This window comes from Rhinoderma darwinii, chromosome 13, assembly GCF_050947455.1.
Source record: "Rhinoderma darwinii isolate aRhiDar2 chromosome 13, aRhiDar2.hap1, whole genome shotgun sequence".
NCBI lineage: Eukaryota > Metazoa > Chordata > Amphibia > Anura > Rhinodermatidae > Rhinoderma > Rhinoderma darwinii.
In genome coordinates this window covers 863705-890989 of record NC_134699.1, presented here as the reverse complement: position 1 = coordinate 890989, position 27285 = coordinate 863705, and the positions used below count along the sequence as shown (strand labels likewise).

General features: G+C 44.7%; 1 protein-coding gene and 1 long non-coding RNA gene across 6 annotated transcripts in view; one reads left to right on the top strand and one right to left on the bottom strand.

Annotated features, from left to right (window-relative positions):
• Positions 1-27285, top strand: part of EYA2 (EYA transcriptional coactivator and phosphatase 2) — a 199309-nt gene that overhangs the window by 116980 nt on the left and 55044 nt on the right. For 4 of the 5 annotated variants that reach the window (XM_075846195.1, XM_075846196.1, XM_075846193.1 and 1 more), the window contains exons 4-7: positions 2201-2319; positions 16519-16567; positions 18321-18463; positions 21553-21669. In XM_075846195.1, the coding sequence (XP_075702310.1) occupies positions 2211-2319; positions 16519-16567; positions 18321-18463; positions 21553-21669 (418 nt within the window). In that variant the 5' untranslated portion in view covers positions 2201-2210. The remainder of the gene's footprint in view (positions 1-2200; positions 2320-16518; positions 16568-18320; positions 18464-21552; positions 21670-27285) is intronic. The other variant, XM_075846197.1, reaches the window with a different exon arrangement.
• The window catches only part of LOC142666215 (uncharacterized), a 93891-nt gene continuing 81251 nt past the window's right edge, over positions 14646-27285 (bottom strand). The window contains exon 3 of the long non-coding RNA XR_012851651.1: positions 14646-15706. This is a non-coding gene — a long non-coding RNA (uncharacterized LOC142666215). The remainder of the gene's footprint in view (positions 15707-27285) is intronic.

The following is a 27285-nucleotide window of genomic DNA, read 5'->3' as shown; positions in this document are numbered from 1 at the left end:
AGTCATAAATACCAGTAGACTGGCACTTATTTCCGGAACAGATATACACAATAACCTAGAATCTTCCACAGAACGAGGACTCCGCGGATATACTGTAATATTGTATTGTGAGCTGCCAGCCTGCTGGAGCTTTCCTGATATCTGTGACCCTCTGATAATCCAGAATATATGACAACCTAAGGTTTTTCCGTTGCTGTTATCGGCTGCATATAGTCACTATTGTTTATGATGTGGGGGTCTTCTATAACGCTTGGAGCAGCTGATGGGGGTGCGCTGCGCTCTGGAGCTGATGATTGGGGTATACATATGCTTTTGATGCGTTATTTTGCAGTAGCGCAGCGCTTTGATGTTCTCCCTCTACCTCCAGCTGTCATCTCTTGGGTTCCGCTCCCTGACATTGTTCTGAATTGGGGCTTTTAAAGCAGTCATGCTTTTCCTAAACGTCCATGCCTCAGGGGTATGTGAGTGACGACAGGCCTAGCAAGTGGTGGAGGATCTGCGCTCCTTCTGCCAGCCCTGTCTGCCCCCGGCTTCTGTGTGTTGGTCCCTGTTCTGGTAATTAGCTGCAGATTTCTCATGTTATCTATTAACATGTCTGGTCTGTGAGTAAAATGCCGCGCTCTGTCCATCATTTGTATTCTATTAAGTCATAATCACACATATTCGGTCCGGGGCTGTTTATTATTCCCAGAAATTAGGAGAATCCTCCAGAAAATGTCATACTATTAAATGGAATTGCTGGGATGATTATTACATTGCTTCTCATTGTCCTGCCTACTGTGTCCGCAGGTCCCAACGTGAGAGAAGAAGTTAGGCCTCATGCACAAGGCCGTGCCCGTAATCACGGCTGGACGCGGGCCACATTTTCATGTCGTGCTCCCATACACAGTATGGGAGCGCAGCCTGTAAAAACGAAAAGTAGGACATGCTCCATAATTTACGGCACGTGCACCCTTCCGTAGCGATACAGAAAGGTGTGCGCGGCCAATAGAACCGGGCAGGTCCGTAATTGTGGACCGTATTGCAGTCTGCAATTACGGAGATTTTTTACGGCCGTGTGCATGGGGCCTAACGGAAAAGCCCCAGTAATGTCCTCCAGTCGGCCATTGGCTAAAAATTTAGTTAATGGGGTTCTATCAGACATCTCCGTTTATATGGAACCCGGTCGATCAGCTACTTGCCCCGGGTCCAGCTCCCATGATAAGGAAGCCACAGTCATACAATGTAGTGTTATATGGAGGTCATTCAGCTCTTCCAGAACAGGAATAGAGCGTCTCTGTTCTTGCTCATAAAGGGGAGTCCCGAGTGGGGGACCCCGCACTAGGCATTCATATTATAGGCCATATGGACAGGGGTTGTCATCATGAGAGGGACAGATTTGACATCCAGGATTACATGAAATCTGGGTGACAACCCTGACAGTATCTGGGTGTTTGCCTCAAGGAACAGATATTACAGGTTGGTTCTGTTCACGGAAAATCCAGTGTAAAAGACGTTATTTGGAGGAGGAATTTATGTGTTTACCACGTTCATAAGGAACATCGCACTTTACTGTGTCTACGGCCTCATGCACACAGACAGATTTGGTCAGTATTTTGCATCTGTTTTTTTCGCACCAAATTCAATTGTCTGTGCAAAAACAAGAGAAGTATAAAGATTTCCATTTATTATGTGTTTAGGATCCAGTCCTGGTTTTGGCTTTAAAATACTGATACAAATACAAGCCAAGTCTTCACTGGGTGCATGAGGCCTTATATTGTCCCATATAAATAGAGGGACCGGTATGCTGGGTATTGTAGTTCCCATCAGAGCTGTATACCATGTGTCCTGCTTTTTATTTTATGTGGCCTCAACTCCATCTGGGATCCCTGATAAAGTGAGAGGAGTGGGGTTCGTCACATTTTCCTCCCGCATGCTGCGTGTGCCGGAGTTATATTAGCAGAAGACTAAAAAGTCATTTTCTGATGGTAAACGACATAAATCAGACAAACGGCAACCAAACATGTGTGGTCTCCGAGGAGCCGCTTCTCTCATTTACATGCCGCATTCTCTTAGGTGGAATGACTCCTGCAAATGTGATTTTATGAAATTTAAATAGAAAATGAGATTTAGGTGTTGTGTGTTAATATTTATATGGCAGTGGGAACGATCATTAGTCATGCAGAGTGGAATAAATTATCCTGCGCTCCTTCTCTTGCAGGTACAAGGAAATGCTAGATCTAGTGATATCACAGAGCCTGTCTGTGACCAGTGGCTGCTCTGACAACCTGAAATTCAACCCTTCTCCCGGTCACTCCACGTCTCCTGATGACATAAGAGGTAAGTGTCTGCGCTGGCGTCACTCTGGCCGGGGGTGAGGGGCTTGTTTGTAGGAGGCGCAGACTAGTGCATTGGTTGGACAATATCATTTTATCAAGGTAGGTGAGTAGAGCAATGTGTGTATCATTCTCCTATAATTACAGAAGAACACCCCGGAACGCTGCAGATGCGTTTCACACTTTAGTCACATGCCCCAAATGCGTCAGCAGCATTTGCTATTTTAATTTAATGGTACCAGCCGTCCACTCCACACTGAGCTGTTTTTGCCATCAGGGTGAGGTGCCTGGTGTTGTGACTACTTTTCTGGTTGTGAACATCTTCAGACACCTGCTGTCCTGTTTGAGTGCACTCACACGTGGCGTACTTGAGTTGTGTTACCGCAGCTTAAACGTACTCAGGAAAACTTTACAATGTGTGCCTATGAGAAGAATATTCTATGGAAATTTGTCTAGAGTTGTGGAGTGTTTTTCAAATAGGCATACGTTGTAGTTTTCCACAGCATAATTTTACGCTTTGGAAATACAATGCAAGAACGCCACGTGTGAGCGCACCCTAATGATGCCCATGAAGCCGCTGAAGAGAATGTCGCCTCTTGTCTAACACAGAAGGAAGCGGGGATAGACGATGTACCTAGTGCTGGACTATGAGGAGGTGCGTGTGTGTGTGTGTGTGTGTGTGTGTGTGTGTGTGTGTGTGTATATTTCATTTTAATGACCAGATGTTATATTGTAGTGAACATTCAGGTTTTTAAGTAGTGGTCTTTACTCTTCAGCCATTAATTTCAATGGTAAAAAGATCAGCAAAAACTAGTGTGTAACCAACTTATACAAATCCTCACAGCATTGGAATAATGACAGACCATCAGAGTACAGAATAAAGAGACGTTTACATCCACTGCAGAGTACAGAATAATGAGACGTTTACACCCACCGCAGAGTACAGAATAATGAGACGTTTACATCCACCGCAGAGTATAGAATAATGAGACGTTACATCCACTGCAGAGTATAGAATAATGAGACGTTACATCCACCGCAGAGTATAGAATAATGAGACGTTACATCCACTGCAGAGTATAGAATAATGAGACGTTACATCCACTGCAGAGTACAGAATAATGAGACGTTTACATCCCCTGCAGAGTATAGAATAATGAGACGTTTACATCCACCGCAGAGTACAGAATAATGAGACGTTTACATCCACCGCAGAGTACAGAATAATGAGACGTTTACATCCACTGCAGAGTACAGAATAATGAGACGTTTACATCCACCGCAGAGTATAGAATAATGAGACGTTTACATCCACCGCAGAGTATAGAATAATGAGACGTTTACATCCACCGCAGAGTACAGAATAATGAGACGTTTACATCCACCGCAGAGTACAGAATAATGAGACGTTACATCCACCGCAGAGTACAGAATAATGAGACGTTTACACCCACCGCAGAGTACAGAATAATGAGACATTTACATCCACCGCAGAGTACAGAATAATGAGACGTTTACATCCCCTGCAGAGTATAGAATAATGAGACGTTTACATCCACCGCAGAGTATAGAATAATGAGACGTTTACATCCACTGCAGAGTACAGAATAATGAGACGTTTACATCCACCGCAGAGTACAGAATAATGAGACGTTACATCCACCGCAGAGTACAGAATAATGAGACGTTTACACCCACCGCAGAGTACAGAATAATGAGACATTTACATCCACCGCAGAGTACAGAATAATGAGACGTTTACATCCACCGCAGAGTATAGAATAATGAGACGTTTACATCCACCGCAGAGTATAGAATAATGAGACGTTTACATCCACTGCAGAGTACAGAATAATGAGACGTTTACATCCACCGCAGAGTACAGAATAATGAGACGTTTACATCCACCGCAGAGTATAGAATAATGAGACGTTTACATCCACCGCAGAGTACAGAATAATGAGACGTTACATCCACTGCAGAGTACAGAATAATGAGACGTTTACATCCCCTGCAGAGTACAGAATAATGAGACATTTACATCCACCGCAGAGTACAGAATAATGAGACGTTACATCCACTGCAGAGTACAGAATAATGAGACGTTTACATCCCCTGCAGAGTACAGAATAATGAGACATTTACATCCACCGCAGAGTACAGAATAATGAGACGTTACATCCACTGCAGAGTACAGAATAATGAGACGTTTACATCCCCTGCAGAGTACAGAATAATGAGACGTTTACATCCACCGCAGAGTACAGAATAATGAGACGTTTACATCCACCGCAGAGTGCAGAATAATGAGACGTTTACATCCACCGCAGAGTATAGAATAATGAGACGTTTACATCCACTGCAGAGTACAGAATAATGAGACGTTTACATCCACCGCAGAGTACAGAATAATGAGACGTTTACATCCACCGCAGAGTACAGAATAATGAGACGTTTACATCCACTGCAGAGTACAGAATAATGAGACGTTTACATCCACCGCAGAGTATAGAATAATGAGACGTTTACATCCCCTGCAGAGTATAGAATAATGAGACGTTTACATCCACCGCAGAGTACAGAATAATGAGACGTTTACATCCACCGCAGAGTATAGAATAATGAGACGTTTACATCCCCTGCAGAGTATAGAATAATGAGACGTTTACATCCACCGCAGAGTACAGAATAATGAGACGTTTACATCCACCGCAGAGTACAGAATAATGAGACGTTTACATCCACTGCAGAGTACAGAATAATGAGACGTTTACATCCACCGCAGAGTACAGAATAATGAGACGTTTACATCCACCGCAGAGTATAGAATAATGAGACGTTTACATCCACCGCAGAGTACAGAATAATGAGACGTTTACATCCCCTGCAGAGTATAGAATAATGAGACGTTTACACCCACCGCAGAGTACAGAATAATGAGACGTTTACATCCACCGCAGAGTACAGAATAATGAGACGTTTACATCCACCGCAGAGTACAGAATAATGAGACGTTTACATCCACCGCAGAGTACAGAATAATGAGACGTTTACATCCACCGCAGAGTACAGAATAATGAGACGTTTACATCCACCGCAGAGTACAGAATAATGAGACGTTTACATCCACCGCAGAGTACAGAATAATGAGACGTTTACATCCACCGCAGAGTATAGAATAATGAGACGTTTACATCCACCGCAGAGTACAGAATAATGAGACGTTTACATCCACTGCAGAGTACAGAATAATGAGACGTTTACATCCACCGCAGAGTACAGAATAATGAGACGTTTACATCCACCGCAGAGTACAGAATAATGAGACGTTTACATCCACCGCAGAGTACAGAATAATGAGACGTTTACATCCACCGCAGAGTATAGAATAATGAGACGTTTACATCCCCTGCAGAGTACAGAATAATGAGACGTTTACATCCACCGCAGAGTACAGAATAATGAGACGTTTACATCCACCGCAGAGTACAGAATAATGAGACGTTTACATCCACTGCAGAGTACAGAATAATGAGACGTTTACATCCACCGCAGAGTACAGTATAATGAGACGTTTACATCCACCGCAGAGTACAGAATAATGAGACGTTTACATCCACCGCAGAGTACAGAATAATGAGACGTTTACATCCACCGCAGAGTACAGAATAATGAGACGTTTACATCCCCTGCAGAGTATAGAATAATGAGACGTTTACATCCACCGCAGAGTATAGAATAATGAGACGTTTACATCCACTGCAGAGTACAGAATAATGAGACGTTTACATCCACCGCAGAGTACAGAATAATGAGACGTTTACATCCCCTGCAGAGTATAGAATAATGAGACGTTTACATCCACCGCAGAGTACAGAATAATGAGACGTTTACATCCACCGCAGAGTATAGAATAATGAGACGTTTACATCCACCGCAGAGTACAGAATAATGAGACGTTTACATCCCCTGCAGAGTATAGAATAATGAGACGTTTACATCCACCGCAGAGTACAGAATAATGAGACGTTTACATCCACCGCAGAGTATAGAATAATGAGACGTTTACATCCACCGCAGAGTAGAGAATAATGAGACGTTTACATCCACCGCAGAGTACAGAATAATGAGACGTTTACATCCACCGCAGAGTACAGAATAATGAGACGTTTACATCCACCGCAGAGTACAGAATAATGAGACGTTTACATCCACCGCAGAGTATAGAGTAATGAGACGTTTACATCCACCGCAGAGTACAGAATAATGAGACGTTTACATCCACCGCAGAGTACAGAATAATGAGACGTTTACATCCACCGCAGAGTATAGAATAATGAGACGTTTACATCCACCGCAGAGTATAGAGTAATGAGACGTTTACATCCACCGCAGAGTACAGAATAATGAGACGTTTACATCCACCGCAGAGTACAGAATAATGAGACGTTTACATCCACCGCAGAGTACAGAATAATGAGACGTTTACATCCACCGCAGAGTACAGAATAATGAGACGTTTACATCCACCGCAGAGTATAGAATAATGAGACGTTTACATCCACCGCAGAGTAGAGAATAATGAGACGTTTACATCCACCGCAGAGTACAGAATAATGAGACGTTTACATCCACCGCAGAGTACAGAATAATGAGACGTTTACATCCACCGCAGAGTATAGAGTAATGAGACGTTTACATCCACCGCAGAGTACAGAATAATGAGACGTTTACATCCACCGCAGAGTACAGAATAATGAGACGTTTACATCCACCGCAGAGTATAGAATAATGAGACGTTTACATCCACCGCAGAGTAGAGAATAATGAGACGTTTACATCCACCGCAGAGTACAGAATAATGAGACGTTTACATCCACCGCAGAGTACAGAATAATGAGACGTTTACATCCACCGCAGAGTACAGAATAATGAGACGTTTACATCCACCGCAGAGTACAGAATAATGAGACGTTTACATCCCCTGCAGAGTATAGAATAATGAGACGTTTACATCCACCGCAGAGTATAGAATAATGAGACGTTTACATCCACCGCAGAGTATAGAATAATGAGACGTTTACATCCACCGCAGAGTATAGAATAATGAGACGTTTACATCCACCGCAGAGTATAGAATAATGAGACGTTTACATCCACCGCAGAGTATAGAATAATGAGACGTTTACATCCACCGCAGAGTACAGAATAATGAGACGTTTACATCCACCGCAGAGTACAGAATAATGAGACGTTTACATCCACCGCAGAGTATAGAGTAATGAGACGTTTACATCCACCGCAGAGTATAGAATAATGAGACGTTTACATCCACCGCAGAGTACAGAATAATGAGACGTTTACATCCACCGCAGAGTACAGAATAATGAGACGTTACATCCACTGCAGAGTATAGAATAATGAGACGTTTACATCCCCTGCAGAGTACAGAATAATGAGACGTTTACATCCACCGCAGAGTACAGAATAATGAGACGTTTACATCCACCGCAGAGTACAGAATAATGAGACGTTTACATCCACCGCAGAGTACAGAATAATGAGACGTTTACATCCACCGCAGAGTACAGAATAATGAGACGTTTACATCCACCACAGAGTATAGAATAATGAGACGTTTACATCCACCGCAGAGTATAGAATAATGAGACGTTTACATCCCCTGCAGAGTATAGAATAATGAGACGTTTACATCCCCTGCAGAGTATAGAATAATGAGACGTTTACATCCACCGCAGAGTATAGAATAATGAGACGTTTACATCCACCGCAGAGTACAGAATAATGAGACGTTTACATCCACCGCAGAGTACAGAATAATGAGACGTTTACATCCCCTGCAGAGTATAGAATAATGAGACGTTTACATCCACCGCAGAGTATAGAATAATGAGACGTTTACATCCACCGCAGAGTACAGAATAATGAGACGTTTACATCCACCGCAGAGTACAGAATAATGAGACGTTTACATCCACCGCAGAGTACAGAATAATGAGACGTTTACATCCACCGCAGAGTACAGAATAATGAGACGTTTACATCCCCTGCAGAGTATAGAATAATGAGACGTTTACATCCACCGCAGAGTACAGAATAATGAGACGTTTACATCCACCGCAGAGTACAGAATAATGAGACGTTTACATCCCCTGCAGAGTATAGAATAATGAGACGTTTACATCCACCGCAGAGTACAGAATAATGAGACGTTTACATCTACCGCAGAGTATAGAATAATGAGACGTTTACATCCACCGCAGAGTATAGAATAATGAGACGTTTACATCCACCGCAGAGTACAGAATAATGAGACGTTTACATCCACCGCAGAGTACAGAATAATGAGACGTTTACATCCACCGCAGAGTACAGAATAATGAGACGTTTACATCCACCGCAGAGTATAGAATAATGAGACGTTTACATCCACCGCAGAGTACAGAATAATGAGACGTTTACATCCACCGCAGAGTACAGAATAATGAGACGTTTACATCCACCGCAGAGTATAGAATAATGAGACGTTTACATCTACCGCAGAGTATAGAATAATGAGACGTTTACATCCACCGCAGAGTACAGAATAATGAGACGTTTACATCCACCGCAGAGTACAGAATAATGAGACGTTTACATCCACCGCAGAGTACAGAATAATGAGACGTTTACATCCACCGCAGAGTACAGAATAATGAGACGTTTACATCCACTGCAGAGTACAGAATAATGAGACGTTTACATCCACCGCAGAGTATAGAATAATGAGACGTTTACATCCACCGCAGAGTACAGAATAATGAGACGTTTACATCCACCGCAGAGTACAGAATAATGAGACGTTACATCCACTGCAGAGTATAGAATAATGAGACGTTTACATCCCCTGCAGAGTACAGAATAATGAGACGTTTACATCCACCGCAGAGTACAGAATAATGAGACGTTTACATCCACCGCAGAGTACAGAATAATGAGACGTTTACATCCACCGCAGAGTACAGAATAATGAGACGTTTACATCCACCGCAGAGTACAGAATAATGAGACGTTTACATCCACCACAGAGTATAGAATAATGAGACGTTTACATCCACCGCAGAGTATAGAATAATGAGACGTTTACATCCCCTGCAGAGTATAGAATAATGAGACGTTTACATCCCCTGCAGAGTATAGAATAATGAGACGTTTACATCCACCGCAGAGTATAGAATAATGAGACGTTTACATCCACCGCAGAGTACAGAATAATGAGACGTTTACATCCACCGCAGAGTACAGAATAATGAGACGTTTACATCCCCTGCAGAGTATAGAATAATGAGACGTTTACATCCACCGCAGAGTATAGAATAATGAGACGTTTACATCCACCGCAGAGTACAGAATAATGAGACGTTTACATCCACCGCAGAGTATAGAATAATGAGACGTTTACATCCACCGCAGAGTACAGAATAATGAGACGTTTACATCCACCGCAGAGTACAGAATAATGAGACGTTTACATCCACCGCAGAGTATAGAGTAATGAGACGTTTACATCCACCGCAGAGTATAGAATAATGAGACGTTTACATCCACCGCAGAGTACAGAATAATGAGACGTTTACATCCACCGCAGAGTACAGAATAATGAGACGTTACATCCACTGCAGAGTATAGAATAATGAGACGTTTACATCCCCTGCAGAGTACAGAATAATGAGACGTTTACATCCACCGCAGAGTACAGAATAATGAGACGTTTACATCCACCGCAGAGTACAGAATAATGAGACGTTTACATCCACCGCAGAGTACAGAATAATGAGACGTTTACATCCACCGCAGAGTACAGAATAATGAGACGTTTACATCCACCACAGAGTATAGAATAATGAGACGTTTACATCCACCGCAGAGTATAGAATAATGAGACGTTTACATCCCCTGCAGAGTATAGAATAATGAGACGTTTACATCCCCTGCAGAGTATAGAATAATGAGACGTTTACATCCACCGCAGAGTATAGAATAATGAGACGTTTACATCCACCGCAGAGTACAGAATAATGAGACGTTTACATCCACCGCAGAGTACAGAATAATGAGACGTTTACATCCACCGCAGAGTACAGAATAATGAGACGTTTACATCCCCTGCAGAGTATAGAATAATGAGACGTTTACATCCACCGCAGAGTATAGAATAATGAGACGTTTACATCCACCGCAGAGTACAGAATAATGAGACGTTTACATCCACCGCAGAGTACAGAATAATGAGACGTTTACATCCACCGCAGAGTACAGAATAATGAGACGTTTACATCCACCGCAGAGTACAGAATAATGAGACGTTTACATCCCCTGCAGAGTATAGAATAATGAGACGTTTACATCCACCGCAGAGTACAGAATAATGAGACGTTTACATCCACCGCAGAGTACAGAATAATGAGACGTTTACATCCCCTGCAGAGTATAGAATAATGAGACGTTTACATCCACCGCAGAGTACAGAATAATGAGACGTTTACATCTACCGCAGAGTATAGAATAATGAGACGTTTACATCCACCGCAGAGTACAGAATAATGAGACGTTTACATCCACCGCAGAGTACAGAATAATGAGACGTTTACATCCACCGCAGAGTATAGAATAATGAGACGTTTACATCCACCGCAGAGTACAGAATAATGAGACGTTTACATCCACTGCAGAGTATAGAATAATGAGACGTTTACATCCACCGCAGAGTACAGAATAATGAGACGTTTACATCCACCGCAGAGTACAGAATAATGAGACGTTTACATCCACCGCAGAGTACAGAATAATGAGACGTTTACATCCACCGCAGAGTATAGAATAATGAGACGTTTACATCCACCGCAGAGTACAGAATAATGAGACGTTTACATCCACCGCAGAGTACAGAATAATGAGACGTTTACATCCACCGCAGAGTATAGAATAATGAGACGTTTACATCTACCGCAGAGTATAGAATAATGAGACGTTTACATCCACCGCAGAGTACAGAATAATGAGACGTTTACATCCACCGCAGAGTACAGAATAATGAGACGTTTACATCCACCGCAGAGTACAGAATAATGAGACGTTTACATCCACCGCAGAGTACAGAATAATGAGACGTTTACATCCACTGCAGAGTACAGAATAATGAGACGTTTACATCCACCGCAGAGTATAGAATAATGAGACGTTTACATCCACCGCAGAGTACAGAATAATGAGACGTTTACATCCACCGCAGAGTACAGAATAATGAGACGTTTACATCCACCGCAGAGTACAGAATAATGAGACGTTTACATCCACCGCAGAGTACAGAATAATGAGACGTTTACATCCACCGCAGAGTATAGAATAATGAGACGTTTACATCCACCGCAGAGTACAGAATAATGAGACGTTTACATCCACCGCAGAGTACAGAATAATGAGACGTTTACATCCACTGCAGAGTACAGAATAATGAGACGTTTACATCCCCTGCAGAGTACAGAATAATGAGACGTTTACATCCACCGCAGAGTATAGAATAATGAGACGTTTACATCCCCTGCAGAGTATAGAATAATGAGACGTTTACATCCACCGCAGAGTACAGAATAATGAGACGTTTACATCCACCGCAGAGTATAGAATAATGAGACGTTTACATCCACCGCAGAGTACAGAATAATGAGACGTTTACATCTACCGCAGAGTATAGAATAATGAGACGTTTACATCCCCTGCAGAGTATAGAATAATGAGACGTTTACATCCACCGCAGAGTACAGAATAATGAGACGTTTACATCTACCGCAGAGTATAGAATAATGAGACGTTTACATCCACCGCAGAGTACAGAATAATGAGACGTTTACATCCACCGCAGAGTACAGAATAATGAGACGTTTACATCCACCGCAGAGTATAGAATAATGAGACGTTTACATCCCCTGCAGAGTATAGAATAATGAGACGTTTACATCCCCTGCAGAGTATAGAATAATGAGACGTTTACATCCACTGCAGAGTACAGAATAATGAGACGTTTACATCCACCGCAGAGTACAGAATAATGAGACGTTTACATCCACCGCAGAGTACAGAATAATGAGACGTTACATCCACCGCAGAGTACAGAATAATGAGACGTTTACATCCACCGCAGAGTACAGAATAATGAGACGTTTACATCCACCGCAGAGTATAGAATAATGAGACGTTTACATCCACCGCAGAGTATAGAATAATGAGACGTTTACATCCACCGCAGAGTACAGAATAATGAGACGTTTACATCCACCGCAGAGTACAGAATAATGAGACGTTTACATCCACCGCAGAGTACAGAATAATGAGACGTTTACATCCACCGCAGAGTACAGAATAATGAGACGTTTACATCCACCGCAGAGTACAGAATAATGAGACGTTACATCCACCGCAGAGTACAGTATAATGAGACGTTTACATCCACCGCAGAGTACAGAATAATGAGACGTTTACATCCACCACAGAGTACAGAATAATGAGACGTTTACATCCCCTGCAGAGTATAGAATAATGAGACGTTTACATCCACCGCAGAGTACAGAATAATGAGACGTTTACATCCACCGCAGAGTATAGAATAATGAGACGTTTACATCCACCGCAGAGTATAGAATAATGAGACGTTTACATCCACCGCAGAGTACAGAATAATGAGACGTTTACATCCACCGCAGAGTATAGAATAATGAGACGTTTACATCCACCGCAGAGTACAGTATAATGAGACGTTTACATCGACTTGACTCCGTTTGCTTTATTTTTTTCCTCCTTTTAAACATTTGACCTCCATATCTCCTTCTATTCATAATTTATCTTGAATCGATTCTCTCGGGAAACGTTTCTCAGGCGACTTTGCAGAAGATTTCACAGAATTATTTCCTGAATTGTGCTCAGGAATGTTTATTGATGTCCAAGAACGTCTTATCTGGCAGTAGAAATGTAGGACACGTTTGGTAGTCGGATAGCGGCCTGTAAGACCATTAGGCGATGTCCGCCATCCGCGCCGACTCTGTCTGTTTAACAAATCACTGGCAGCGTGGACGAGGCTGACGCTATTCTGTAGTGTGACCCTGAACCAGGTCCCCTAATAATTCACTTTACACCTTATTCTCCCTTAAATAAGAACTCTAGAAATGTGTGATTTAGGGAGGAGCAGATGTTTGGGATTGAGGGTGTTAAAGATCCCCCTCCCACAGGTGCAGGGCTGATGATAATCACAGGTTTCTTTTACACCGTCCCTTCATCTTCCCATTTCTATTCTTTTTATATTCCGGGCCGTCTCCATCTTTACACGCTGGGGAGCCATAGCTCTGCTCTACTAGTTTGGGTCCAGCTTGTTTTAGACTTTCTATATCCTTTGCTGTGCTATAAATATATATTCGTGGTAGAAAACTGAGGACGACGAGAATGTCTGCTCAATGTCAGTCTACAGTACTACAGGCGATAATTTATTAAAGCTCTAGCCCGTGCATCTGTCCGATAACACCGGGTACAACGCACATGATGTAATGATAGGGGTAGGGAAACGGACAAGTGAGCCCTAATCTACCCGCCACTCTGTCCCTGCCTACTTGCAACGACCCGCCCTAGGCGACAGGGGGAACAACTGGGCGGCGGTCCCTACGCTCAGTAAGTGGACGAAACAGACAAGGGTACACAAAGCTAGGGAAATGGGGCAGTTGCCCACGGCAACATAAACGAGCTACAAGAGAGGTGAACGAGCCGAGTCAAACCAGGAGAGTACGAGGTACCAAACGCAGTGCAGAAGAGTAGTCAGTAAGCCAGGGTCAGTATGGAGCAGGATCAAATAGTAGAAGCTGCAGCAGGGCCAGGAAACCACATGAGAAGAATCACAAGCAAAGGAGGAACAGGAAAGGCAGGTATAAATAGACAGAGGGCGGGAGCTAGCTCCGTCTGGCCAGGTTGTGATAGGCTCTCCCACTCCTAAGCCTGCCATCCTGAGTGGTGGAAGATGGAGTCAGTCTCAGAGACATAGAACCAGGTGCCGACTGATTACCTATGGGCGTGGATACAGAAGCTGTGCCTGGCAGATCCTTTACACATGACTTATGTGTTTATGCAAAACTGCTGCGGTTCTGGTGTATGGACTTCATTGTTATACAAAAAAAAGTTCTGCGACTTTCTAATATACTTAATGTTTCAATGTTTAACCATTTTCAAGATCTGTTGCTGTCAGTTTATGGAGCATTCTTGTCAATAACTCATATAGCCTTAATACTTCTTACAGTTGAGGGTTTGTTACATTTGTATCCAAACAATTATCTGAACTAAAAAGTCTCTGCTCCGGACTGATATATATTTTCCCTACACTGATACATTGTAACAATCCTCATCTGTGGGAGCAAAATTCGGTCAGCCTCTAGATGTAAATAAGAATGGTTTTTATTCACTGACAGCAAGCAAACTTTGTGTTTGGATTGCATAGCAAGATCTCTTCGACAGTTTCAGTACTCATTATACAGGGCTTCATCTTTACTCGGGTAAGGCCGGATGGACCCATTGATATGTTGATGGCTCGTCTCTTGTGTAGGGGATCTTGTTGTTTGTACCTTGTATCCCACTAAAACCTCACGGATCTGTGCAGGCGGCGTCTCATCCACTCAGGCGTTGTTTACGTTGTGCTGGGAGGCCTCATGATTCCGTTATGGAACAATAATCAGATTATTAGCTGCAAATATTGTCACATAACAGCTTAGTGAAGTGCCTCCGGCGTCTGCAGGGAGGCCGGGTCACCTGAGGGCAGCGGCAGGAACATTCAGCTGTTATTGGTCTCCTCACTGGTCGGCACGCTCTGGAATCGCTGGTTCCGTCTCCTTAGAATTTCGCATTCCTGATTTAAGTCGGTAGAAATTGTCTCCAGGAATGACCCATTGTCGTAGGATAATAATTCGTAGCAAATTGTCATTGGACGCAGACTTTCACTCAGCTTTACCAGAGTCCTGAATGGCAGATGTGCCTAGCAAGTAGTTATGGGGGCACGGACAGAAGTGCCATTCAGGAGTCTGGGATAACTGGGCACCAACCTCTGTGGGGGCTGTAATTGCAGCCATATTCGTTTTCCCCCCGCTGTCCCACAAGCCGATAGAACTGATGAAGAGCAAGCTGAGGACGGTGTAAGATTCATGACACTTTTTTCTGCTTTATCCGAGGGTCTCGCACAACTTTCTCCTGGTTTTCCGGTCGTTCTCTGACGACGCTGTGCCTCTTTCTGCAGAGATTATGTGAGATTCTCATCCAAAGCCTCAATTAGCTGGAATTCTGCACTTTTTCTTGGCAGTCGTCCCCTGTAAACACAAGAAGAAATTAAACTTATTTCTCCTTCTCGTGTTGGGGCAAAGTTACATGTTTTGTTTTTTCTGTCGGATAAGGAAAAGAAAGCCTCTATCTTCCAGTATTACACGTTGTGGTCGACTCCGGATGTGATTATTAATAATAGGAATCTACTCCTTCTCTAGGATGGAACGTCATGCGTTTCTACATTATCTGTTTCTGGTAAAGCTGGGTGATAAACCAATATGGCTGCCTCAGCGCTCACTCAGGGATTGTCACCCGCTGCTAAGATCTGCCTATTTATGCAGCGCCCCATCCCTGTTCTCCGATCACATTCATTGTAAATAACTCCAGGACCCCTGTAGGATCTGTAATGATCTAGAGAAATAACTGAGGCTATGAAGTGTTCGTTTTTAACATGTGGGGCCCATGGACGGCATACGGCTTTACATTTTGTACATATGCCTGGAGATTTTCCCAAATGTAAAGCCTGAACGCAATGTGAACAGAACCTAAGACTCATTTTTATGGATTTGAAGAAGGCGATGTCTTTACTGGGGAAACCTTTATTTAACTATTATAAAGCGGCGTCCTCCTTATGTAATGAATGTAAAGTACTGATGTATCTGCAGTCACCAGTACATGTCATGGGAGTATCCACGTTACTGATAAGAGCGTCGTCAGAAGGGGAGGGGGTCATGTTCTATATTCAGCATGTAGCCTGCAGACCTTGTATACCGTCCCTCCAGCGTCACAGCAGATCCAGCGCTGGCTTCGGGCGGAGGTGATAAACATTTCTATTCTGATACTTATTTCTTTCTTTAAGGCAACAGCAAAGAATCTCAGCAATTTGCACCTGAACTGAATTATCCAAGGTAAGCGAGTGCAGCAAGTTCTGTAGAACACGGGGAAATGTTGGACTTTGTGTGCTGCTTGTGTAGTGACCGGAGATGCTTTCATGTGTTCTGGGGGGTTATACAATGTACACACATCTATTAGCAGAGTGGACGGTAGGAAGGAGCAGCCGAGAGAGTCAGGCCAGTTTTTTGAAGTAGAAAAGTCGCACTCGACTCACGTCTGAATTTTTTTCGACTTTTGAGCCATTTGCGCTGCTCTAGCCACTTATCTAAAAAGCAGGCGGAGTTAGTAGAAGTGGGCGGGACAATTGTGGCATGGCGCATTTACAATAATACACGACAGAAGCCACTTTAATGGCGCACATACAGCCAAAGAAGCGATAAATGTATCAAGGTGTGCAGCTTGTTTCCTATTAAGGCTGGCGTATTCCCCCTTTATTGTTAGCTTGTAACTGGGAGTAAAGTAGGAGAACGCTCGTCTCCCAGGTAAGTAACACGTCCGTCCTTTCTCTGGTCTGTGAAGGATCGCAATCTAGAACATTCATTTCTTTACAATGGAAGCAGGCGCAAAAACGTGACAATAATCAGTCCTGGATACAGGTCATGTAATCCCTGGACAGTAGATGCAGCGTGCAGCGAATAAGATGAGGTTTCTGTTGAGTGCAGGACACTTCGAGGAGTGCAGGACACTTCGGGGAGTGCAGGACACTTCCAGGATTGCAGGACACTTCAGTGCTCATTTGTGTACGGCGACAGGGGAATGAAAGCACTTTTTTTCTGGTTCTTGATGGACTGACTTGGGCAGCATGTTTGGTAAATTATCGTCCTTCCCTATAAAGCTGTTTGGGAGCCAAACCTATGATGACAGACTCCCCTTAATGTGAATGTTAATGTTTTGCATGCCAGTTAATACAATGAAGAACGGGATTCTGGGAGTGTGGATAGATGATGCGTCTCCTGACCAGCTGATCAGGCCATTGGAGTGATCCAGAATATTGGAGTTGTTTGAGTCTTTCCTCTTAGTTTTGGTCACATTCAGTTTTACTGCAGGAATTGGAAGCCGGAGCAGCGAGTGCCGATCAATGAGACATCTTGTTGATCGGCGCTGGTTTGCTCCTGTCACACGGAGCTCTGGATGGATATGATTGCTCGTTACGCCGATCGCTCGTCCCCGTACATTATTGCCATGTCGGCAGCGCGTCTCCTGTCACACGGAGCTCTGGATGGATATGATCGCTCGTTACGCCGATCGCTCGTCCCCGTACATTATTGCCATGTCGGCAGCGCGTCTCCTGTCACACGGAGCTCTGGATGGATATGATTGCTCGTTACGCCGATCGCTCATCCCTATACATTATTACCATGTCGGCAGCGCGTCTCCTGTTTACACACCAGGATGAGCTGCCGACAACCAGAATATTTCACTTTTTTTAAAACGATACGACCGGCAGATGATCCGGCGTTTCCTCGTTCATCTGCTGATCGCTGCCCTGTTTACATAGGACAATTTTTGGCAAAGAGCGTTATATGAACTATCATTTGCTCGATAATTGCCCCGTGTAGAACCCCCCTAAGTCCCTCTTAGATTCTGGGAAGTTCTTATATTTGGTTGGAAAGTCTGAATTATTTTGACCAGCACCGTCCACTCCTGTGATCCGCAGGGAGGATGTGTGTTGTAGTCCCTTTGGGGAATGATAAGGAATAAATTGATGGATGAAGTTTAGCAAAACAGATTGTATATAAAGTGGCTATTATTGTGTTTCCTTTACAGGCACTACCCTCATATAGTCTCCCCCCCATCCATCCCAGCGATGGCTGCCTATGGACAGACCCAGTACAGCGCAGGCATTCAGCAGGCAGCCGCGTACTCCACATACCCTCCTCCCGGACAGGCTTATGGCATCCCATCCTACAGTAAGTCACAAACCATGTCCGCTCTGCAATCATGTGTGACGATTATCTTATGTACTGTTTCCATGAAGGAAGAAATATTGTAGCTCCGGCACATGACTGGGCACAATGGGCCGGTATATATCATCTCTGGAGCCTGTAAGCAGCCGCTTTATTTGCAGGGTCTGTGGTTTGGGGTTTAGTAATGGGGCAATGCTTGCTATTAATGTGCAGCCAGTTACTTTTTTCCCCTCTGTATTCACACCACACACCAGACACGCCACAAATGGCTTCCTTTAACTTGTAGCAGCGATGCGGTTGAAGAAACGGGTCAGGGGATGGAGTCCAACATTTCACTGACCAGCAACAATGCCTGGTATCCGACCGGAGACGTTTGCCAAAGGGAATGCTGCTCCAATTCCTGACGAGCTGTGGAAAATATGGGACGTCAACGCTCATCCACATCTATAAAGTATTAGTCAGCACTAGAAGGTCGAGTGGCAGGAAGAGGACGCATGGGGTGAAACCTCCAAACTCCTGCAGACAAGTCAAGCGCCAAAGTCGTCCTCTGCTCTCTACTTATCTAGTAACAACATGAGCCATAAACAGAAATGTTATATACCATGAAACCGGCAAACGAAAACGTCTGATGACCATGAGGGACACTGTGCGTAAGAGCTTACAATCTAGATGGCGAGCTCACAATACAGCAGTCACTCCTTCCCAGACGTGACTTTCTAGTTCCTGACATTATCAAGCAAATTAAATATTGAATTCCTGTGTATTGCCTGGGAGTAGTGTGTGTGATGTGTGTGATGTGTGTGATCAGTTGGCGCAATGTAACCTACATAAGATTATTAGGATATTTATCACCATCGGAGACGACTAGGTACGGACACCCCACTAGAAAGTTATGACCGGCTTCCATGTGTGGTCTTTAATTCCTCGTTGTCCATTTGTAGTTTTCCTGTTTGTGGCTTGTTGTGGGGAATTAGTAGCAGATGTGGTGGCGATACAGGTAATTGCGGGTCCAGCAGGAAATACGGGGTGGAATCCTATATAATATATATTTAATAATAGTTTTTACAGAGGACGAGCTCTCGGCCTGGTGTCTGCTGCTCTCGGCCTGGCGTCTGCTGCTCTCGGCCTGGCGTCTGCTGCTCTCGTCCTGGCGTCTGCTGCTCTCGGCCTGGCGTCTGCTGCTCTCGGCCTGGCGTCTGCTGCTCTCGTCCTGGCGTCTGCTGCTCTCGGCCTGGCGTCTGCTGCTCTCGGCCTGGCGTCTGCTGCTCTCGGCCTGGCGTCTGCTGCTCTCGGCCTGGCGTCTGCTGCTCTCGGCCTGGCGTCTGCTGCTCTCGGCCTGGCGTCTGCTGCTCTCGGCCTGGCGTCTGCTGCTCTCGGCCTGGCGTCTGCTGCTCTCGGCCTGGCGTCTGCTGCTCTCGGCCTGGCGTCTGCTGCTCTCGGCCTGGCGTCTGCTGCTCTCGGCCTGGCGTCTGCTGCTCTCGGCCTGGCGTCTGCTGCTCTCGGCCTGGCGTCTGCTGCTCTCGGCCTGGCGTCTGCTGCTCTCGGCCTGGTGTCTGCTGCTCTCAGGTGTCACCTTTCTTGGGGAAATATAATGTGCGGACTTCTTCAGCAGCAAGTAATAACTGATAATGAAGCGGAACACATTATGGGGATGTGTGTGGATGATCCGTGCGGCTGGTGACCGTCCCCCTATTTCCGCTGATATGTGTAGGGGTTTTTTCTGCTGTTTGAGAACTGGAAAGTTTCCAGGGAAAATGCCAAGCAGTTGTTTCTCATAGAGCAGGTGAAAGTACAACCATTTGCTACTGGATTGTGTCTTAAGGGTAGGACACATGGCGGCTCCATATGTTGCTTATAAATCGTGCAGATTACCTATTGGGGTCACCGCTCATGCAGGGCGAGTAAAAGACTCCCACCTGGCTGCTAATCCACAACAATGAGGTGTTTCTGCTCATACAGAACAACATCAATTCTGCTCACTTTCCTAGACACAACACAGCATTGCGGGGGGAATTGTTTGCTGCTTGAGGTTCTCCTCCTACCTGAAGCTCAGTCCACGGAAAACCTAAAATATGAAGTATAAAGATAATAATAGAACCTAGTAAATCTAAAAGAGAAAAGATGACACACTGCGCCACATCGTGCAAATCCGTCAGGATAAATTGGGTAGTAGAGGACAGTAGTGGAGTGAGTAGTGGGGTCTCTCACCCGGTCAGGCTGTCCCAATCCAGATACAACCCTGGTGTAGACACGGACAGTGTATATAGTGTCCAGCCTCAGCGAGTTGTGTGATTCACCAGCGCAAAAAGGATCAGAATGAAAAGTGATGCAAAAACAGGGATTTGAATTGGCCTGAGGAAGACGCCGGACCGCCGTTGAAACGTGTAGCTGCTCATGTTATGTTACTAAATCCCTTTTTTCCTTACCAACTACCTGACTTGCTTGGATGTTGGCAGCGCTACGTCTAATCCCTGTTTTTGCATCACGTCATCCTGATAATCGCACCTCGTCTGAGATCAGAGGTTCACTTTACCACTGAGCCACCTGTAAAGGATGATCACTGGACATTCCACCCTCACATTTTTTTGTGTTTTTTTTGTTGTCTTTTTGCATTTTATTGACTGCAGCAGTCCACGCTCTGCAAAGGACCAAAAGCATCTGTTAATCCTGATCTTCCTGGTTCATGAGTACAAAAGCAGAACTATGACACAAAGGGAAGAAGTTGTGACCTCCATAAGTATATACAACCCACATCGTCCGCCTTGTTTGAGTTTCTTTATGGATTTTGGAGATGTTGTTCTGAATATCTTGTCTAACATGCATGTCCATTACAGGACATTAGTGCTTCATGTATATGAGATGATGGGAGTTGTGCTGCTCTTCTCTCTCCATGTTTGCTTTCTGGGAGATGAGTTCCTCATTAGTGGACGGTCGGTGTGGTCTCCCTCTGGCTTAGAGCAGGAATGTTCCCGGTAACGTGCGGCCATCACAGGGGGTCGTGTTATGTGCATTTGCTGCCTGTCACTGTATGGGTCTTGTATGTGGCCATTATACTGTATACATCATCTTTATTTCTGTCCTTTCTTTTTTAGATATCAAAACAGAAGACAGTTTGAACCACTCTCCCGGACAGAGCGGGTTTCTCAGCTACAGCTCCAGTTTCAGCACCCCACCCCCGGGACAGGCGCCATACACGTATCAGATGCACGGTATGTGCCCCGACGGCCACAATGTATAGAATTATAAGGAACATTAGAACCTTGGGTTTCCTGGCTTCTTAAAGGGGACTCCGTCCGTATCGCATATTGTGTTGTAACGGTTTTGCGTCTGACAGCAGCTACACCTTTGTGCCGCTCGCGCTCCCTCCGCTGACCGACCTGTGGGGGTGGGCAGGCTTTTCTGTGGGCTGCAGCACTTTGTAGTTCAATAATTTGCATTGATTGTAATTCTAAGTTTGGGGTTTGTGCTGGCAGTGATTTCCTTTGCCTGGAGTCTGGTGGTTTTGGCTGCGGTTGAAGGGTTAATTGCTCGCTTATTGTTTTCAGCAACGCGTTCAGCTGTCTTGATGGAATTCTCAGAATCCTCCAACATGGCGTTAAGTCTAAAATCTGTGACTTGTCCTGTCCGAGACCCACAGCCGCTGCCAGCCAGTCCTTCCCAAGAAACACTTTGTTCTGCCTGAGAAATGTTTGGTATTTCTGGTGGGTGACGCTGGCCGTGTGCAGGAGCCCGGGATCTGCGGGGTGACAAGGCCGAGACCTGCACCGGGCCCGGCGACCAAACGCCCATATTTATTATTTTTTTCTTTTTAAAAAGTCAGTAAAAAATAACATCCTTCATGAAAAATGGATAACTGGCAGCGCACAGAAAAAATGGGGCGCAAAAAGACCCCCCCCCCCATTCCAAAATATGCATTGCATTCTTTGTTGTAAAAAGAAACCGCTCCTTCCTGAATGGCGTGTAGGTGTATACAGGTATATATTCTCTGCCTTGTGTCCATCACATAGACCTTGCTCGTAGCTCGGGGCCTGAAGAGTGCACAGGTCATGTTTATTTTTAGGTGCTGTGTCCCGTGAGCAGGTTGGAGGTGAGGTCACACCTTGAAGGTATAAATGCTGTGTGTTTCCCACGCTTTAACGCTGTGAGGCTTCGGCCTTCGCTACAAGGACAGGCACGTTCCCTCCGGGGCGTCAAGAAAAGAAATCATTATTTTCTTTTGTTTGCTTCCATAAATCAAGCTTGACGATCACTTTAGCCTCCTTTTCCTGGCAGGGATGAGCCCCCTCTGGAGTGACAGCCATCGACAGCTGAAAGCCCCTGACATATTTATATATTTACCCAAATCCCACAGCGGTTCTCCGCATTTAACTCTTAACCCCTGATGGAGACTGAAGTTTTTAAGAGGAGACAAAAACTATTTAGAATGAAAACACCCCCTGCGGTTCACCAGCCCCTCGTAATAATGTCTCACATTCACAGGTCGGAGTGAAATACATGCAGCGTATGTGAGCACGGCCGCTGTGATGGTTAATTTATAGCGAAATATTTCCTGTATCATGTTACCAGATACATAGAGAAACACATACACACTGTATATATATATAGTAAGAGCCCTGGAATCTGGAGTTCTGAGAACCTGACAGGTGCCGAAATATCAGATGTCCATAGAGAAATATATACGGCACCCGGAAGGAGGCCCAAAATACAACCGCTGCTCACATCACATGCCGGACTATTGGAATAGGTAGATAGATGTGTGCAGATCCACGTAGCGCGTGTCAGTCCCGCAGAGGGGAAAACACCGCAAAAAGGCTTCAACCTACAAGAGGCGTTTGATCAAATATTGTAAGGATTTCTTCTTCAGATAATCAGGACACTTCAATAGTCTACAGGGAAAAAAACGTCAATAATCCAGGCGTCCTGCGAGCAAAAATACAGGAAAATTCAACGTATGCTTAAAAAAATGTCATTTATGGGAGATTTATTTAGAAATTGATAACATTTTATGTAAATTTCCAGCTTTAGAAAACTCAGAGCAGCACAGAGGGTGACAGCGACCTGTATAGTGAGATGGCCGGGAATGTGCGCTGCCTTTGGCTCTGATCTCACAAGCTCTGGCTTTCAGTTGACAGAGTAATTTGGGAGCATTTAGAAGCGGGGCCCCTCGGCGGTGTTGCGGATACTTTGCGCTGACTCTTACAGAATGTTGATTTACCCTGAATGATCACTAATAGTTTTTCTTCTTGGAATTAACCCTTCAGCAGCTGGAAATGTCCAGAGAAGATTTATTTTACCTGTAGTATCAGCGGTGACCTGCAGACTGGATAACTGTCCTGTGTGAATAAGGTCTAAACATTGTAGAATGGAAAGTTCTGCTCCAATAGATTGTGGGGGGCATTGCAGATGCCAGTTGTAAAGGGAAGGGGTCATGATTTTTTATTTTTTTATTATATTGCTTTTAATAAAATATAAACGAAAATGTTATTTATTAGTGTTGTCACTTTCTAATTTTTACTGTGCTCAAACTTTTACCTCTACGGAGGCTGCCATTTTTTTTCATCTCTGTATGAGTCGATTAACGACACATACAGAGATGGAATACGGCACATCAGCCCCATAGAGAATGCGAACGTGAGCCGTTCCATTCTCAGAAGTGTACGCGCATGCGCCGCTCCCACACAGACCAAAACGTCGCTCGTTCGCAGAGCGAAATCCGGTGCCATTTTCATGTGCATCAGAAGCCGCTGCCGGACAATAAGATGACGACTTCCGGCCGCGGCTTCCGCCTATATGTTCAAGGAAGCGAATGCGCAAGGAATAGGAGCGTAGACCAGCGGAGGCGGCAGGTAATTTATGTTTGTGTATGTGATGTGTGTGTATGTTCGTGTGATACTGTCTGCTGAGCCCTGTATCTAATCCTCCTACACTGGGCATTCGCTCAGAAAATGGCGGCACACAGTGTAGGAGGTTTGAAGATTCAAACCCTTCTTTCTCCTGGCACTAGCCAGAATAAGGGAGGGGGGATTGTGTGAGGACACTAGAGCGAGTGTGTCCACCCCATATTTGCAGCATAAATCAATGAGGTTGCTTTACCACATTGACCATGCTGCAGTTTTTGGAACTGCTCCCTCTAGTGGCCAGCACATGGAAATAAGTTCTGTGAGCGTCGCAAAAGTCACAATTTTTTTTCACACATTACGACATTTTATACTTTTCTACGCTAAAAAACTGGAATAGAAACAATAAAAAAAAATCCCACTTTTTGTGTTTCTTCACCATTTTTCTGATGTCAATGAATGGAAACATTTTTGTTTACATTCATAGATTACAAACCTATCCTGACCTAATACTTGGCTGAGGGTTTGTTACAATTGTATCCATTGTCTAGACAAACCTCTGTGAGCCAAACATCTTGGACTCCAGACTGTTACCTGCACTGAGACATTGTAACAGATGGGACAGCAGAGAGAGTTGTGCTGCTGCTGTGGAAATATTGGTGACAAATAGAAGGGGGTGACCCTGGGGTGACTGGTTCCTTATATGCAGTACAATGCAGGGAGGCGACTTGTATATTTTATGAGTGGTATTGGAGGTTTTCACTTCTCTGGGGGGGAGCTCGTTGATGGCACAGGGGGCCCATCCTGACAGGGTCACCGCCTGCCTTTTCCTATGCATGCCGAGGAGCTCACAGGATTTAATTCAATCAAGACGTTGTATTTTTTCCCTCTGGTGGGGGTGGGGATGAGGGTAAATGCTGCTGTGGAGGGGTTCGGGTAGGGATGCTCTTGTGCATATTTAGAAGTCTATAACATATGTAAACTATTCAGCTTCATACAGGAAAAACCCAGGGATCATATAGGGAGTGCAACATGTCACCCGGGGGGAGGGAGGGGGTGCTTCCCTTTAATGGTATCATCCTGGGTATGGACGCACGGCGCACATATATAAACAAGACAAAGGAATTGTATATAAATATGTATATTCCAACTTACTAGGTTTTTACATTGATTATAAGGCAAGGTGCGAGCCAGATGCAGCATTGACCAGTGCGACTTCTTCTCTTTGGTCCAGACTGGTGAAGTCTGATTGGTGAAGTCTGATTGGTGAAGTCTGATTGGTGAAGTCTGATTGGTTGGCCTCCTGAACATTTAACTCAACTTTATCTACTTTTTAGTTTGTGTGTAATGATAAGTAACTCTGTATTTACTTTGTTTTACTCCAGTGACCTCTAGAGCTGCATTTATAATTCTGCTGGTTTCCGGTTACCATAATGAGTACAGATGACCATTATTAAAGCTAAATTGTGTGGTCACATGTCTGACATCAGGGATTATACTCCAGTCACATCCAGAGCTGCAGTCACAATTGAGATATTTTTTTTTGCCGGTGCATTGGTGGAGCTCAGGATGCCCATTAAATGGCTAGCGCTGTTTGGTCACAAGACTGTGCAGAGTGTGCAGAAGCGACTGTCTGTTTCCAAGGGAAACCAGAATTGTAACTGCAGCTCTGGGTGTGACTGGAAAGGAAACTCCATTCAGATGTATCGAACAGATGTTCAGTCGCAGAAATGAAACAAATCTGCCAGGTGTGAATAGACCCTAAGGCCTTGTTCACGCGGCAGTATTCTCGTCAGTATTTGTAAACCAAAACACGGAGGACGTGCAAATCTTTCCATTCTACTCCTTCTCTATTCAGGTCATAGCCCCGTGCACACAGGACGTCCTATTTTTCGCACTTGCGTGCCGTGTTCCTATACTTATTACTGTGAGCGGATGACGCTCCGCGGCCCGTCCGTGCAGCCGTTACTGACCATTTATACTGCTCGGTCATGAGGCCTGATCTATAAATCTTGTAAGAATCGCTGATTGAAGCAGAATATCTGATTATTGGCTGTCTATGGCCGGCTTTAGTGACATGACGTCCTCCTACTATCCATAAATGTAACGCTGCGGGTGATGCGTCTTCTCAGCCACAAAAATTGATGTCTCCGTTTAAAATCAGCCGCTGACACTAGCGTTACGGGTCTCAGTAAGTTACTTAACCCGGCAGTTCCTGTGAGCGCCCGTGTTGTGGCAGCGCCCTCAGTCAGGCACATTGAATAACTGAAACTGAAGGGGAAATTCCTGTGCTTCTGCTGTGTTTAACCTGTGACCTCGCAGTAATGCAGAACAGCCACGGTGGCTGCAGATCTGATCTGAAATGCAATGTGCGGTAATTGATAGCGCGCCAGCTTCCCCAAACATCTCCCGGCAAACGCAGCCGACATCTGACTTGTTTTACTGATCCTCAGCTGCGGCCTCGTCTATGGGTGGGGAGGGAGAAACATTAGGGGCTATGATCTGTGGTGGACTTACAGCCGGACGCTCGACTATGGGGATTGGATAAAGCTCTCTAGTCACCCCTCAGTACATCCCCTGCTGTTCTGTATGACTCTCTGGCTGCAGAATGACTGGTTGTTCCGCTGCACAGTGTGACTGACGTCTAATGCACGGCCTGATTCAGATTACTGTCACTGATCCTAACCATTATACATAATAATAATAATCTGCCCGTTCTGTGGGAACACTTTACGTCTTTTCCCGCTCTTTAGTGGTGAACACATTTCTGCAACACTCATCGGCTTAGGGAAGAATCTTTACTTTACTTTATTCTCTAGACTAATAGAAGCTGAAAATGCTCTAATCTTCACAAATCCTTCCCAGCTCTCGTAGTCGAGATGCGGATCAGACTCCATGCCGGTGGTAATAGTGGATGTCTCGCCAAGCGTCAGTATTGATAAGGCCTTGTTCACACTTGTGTTGTGGCCTCTGTTCATACCGGAAGCC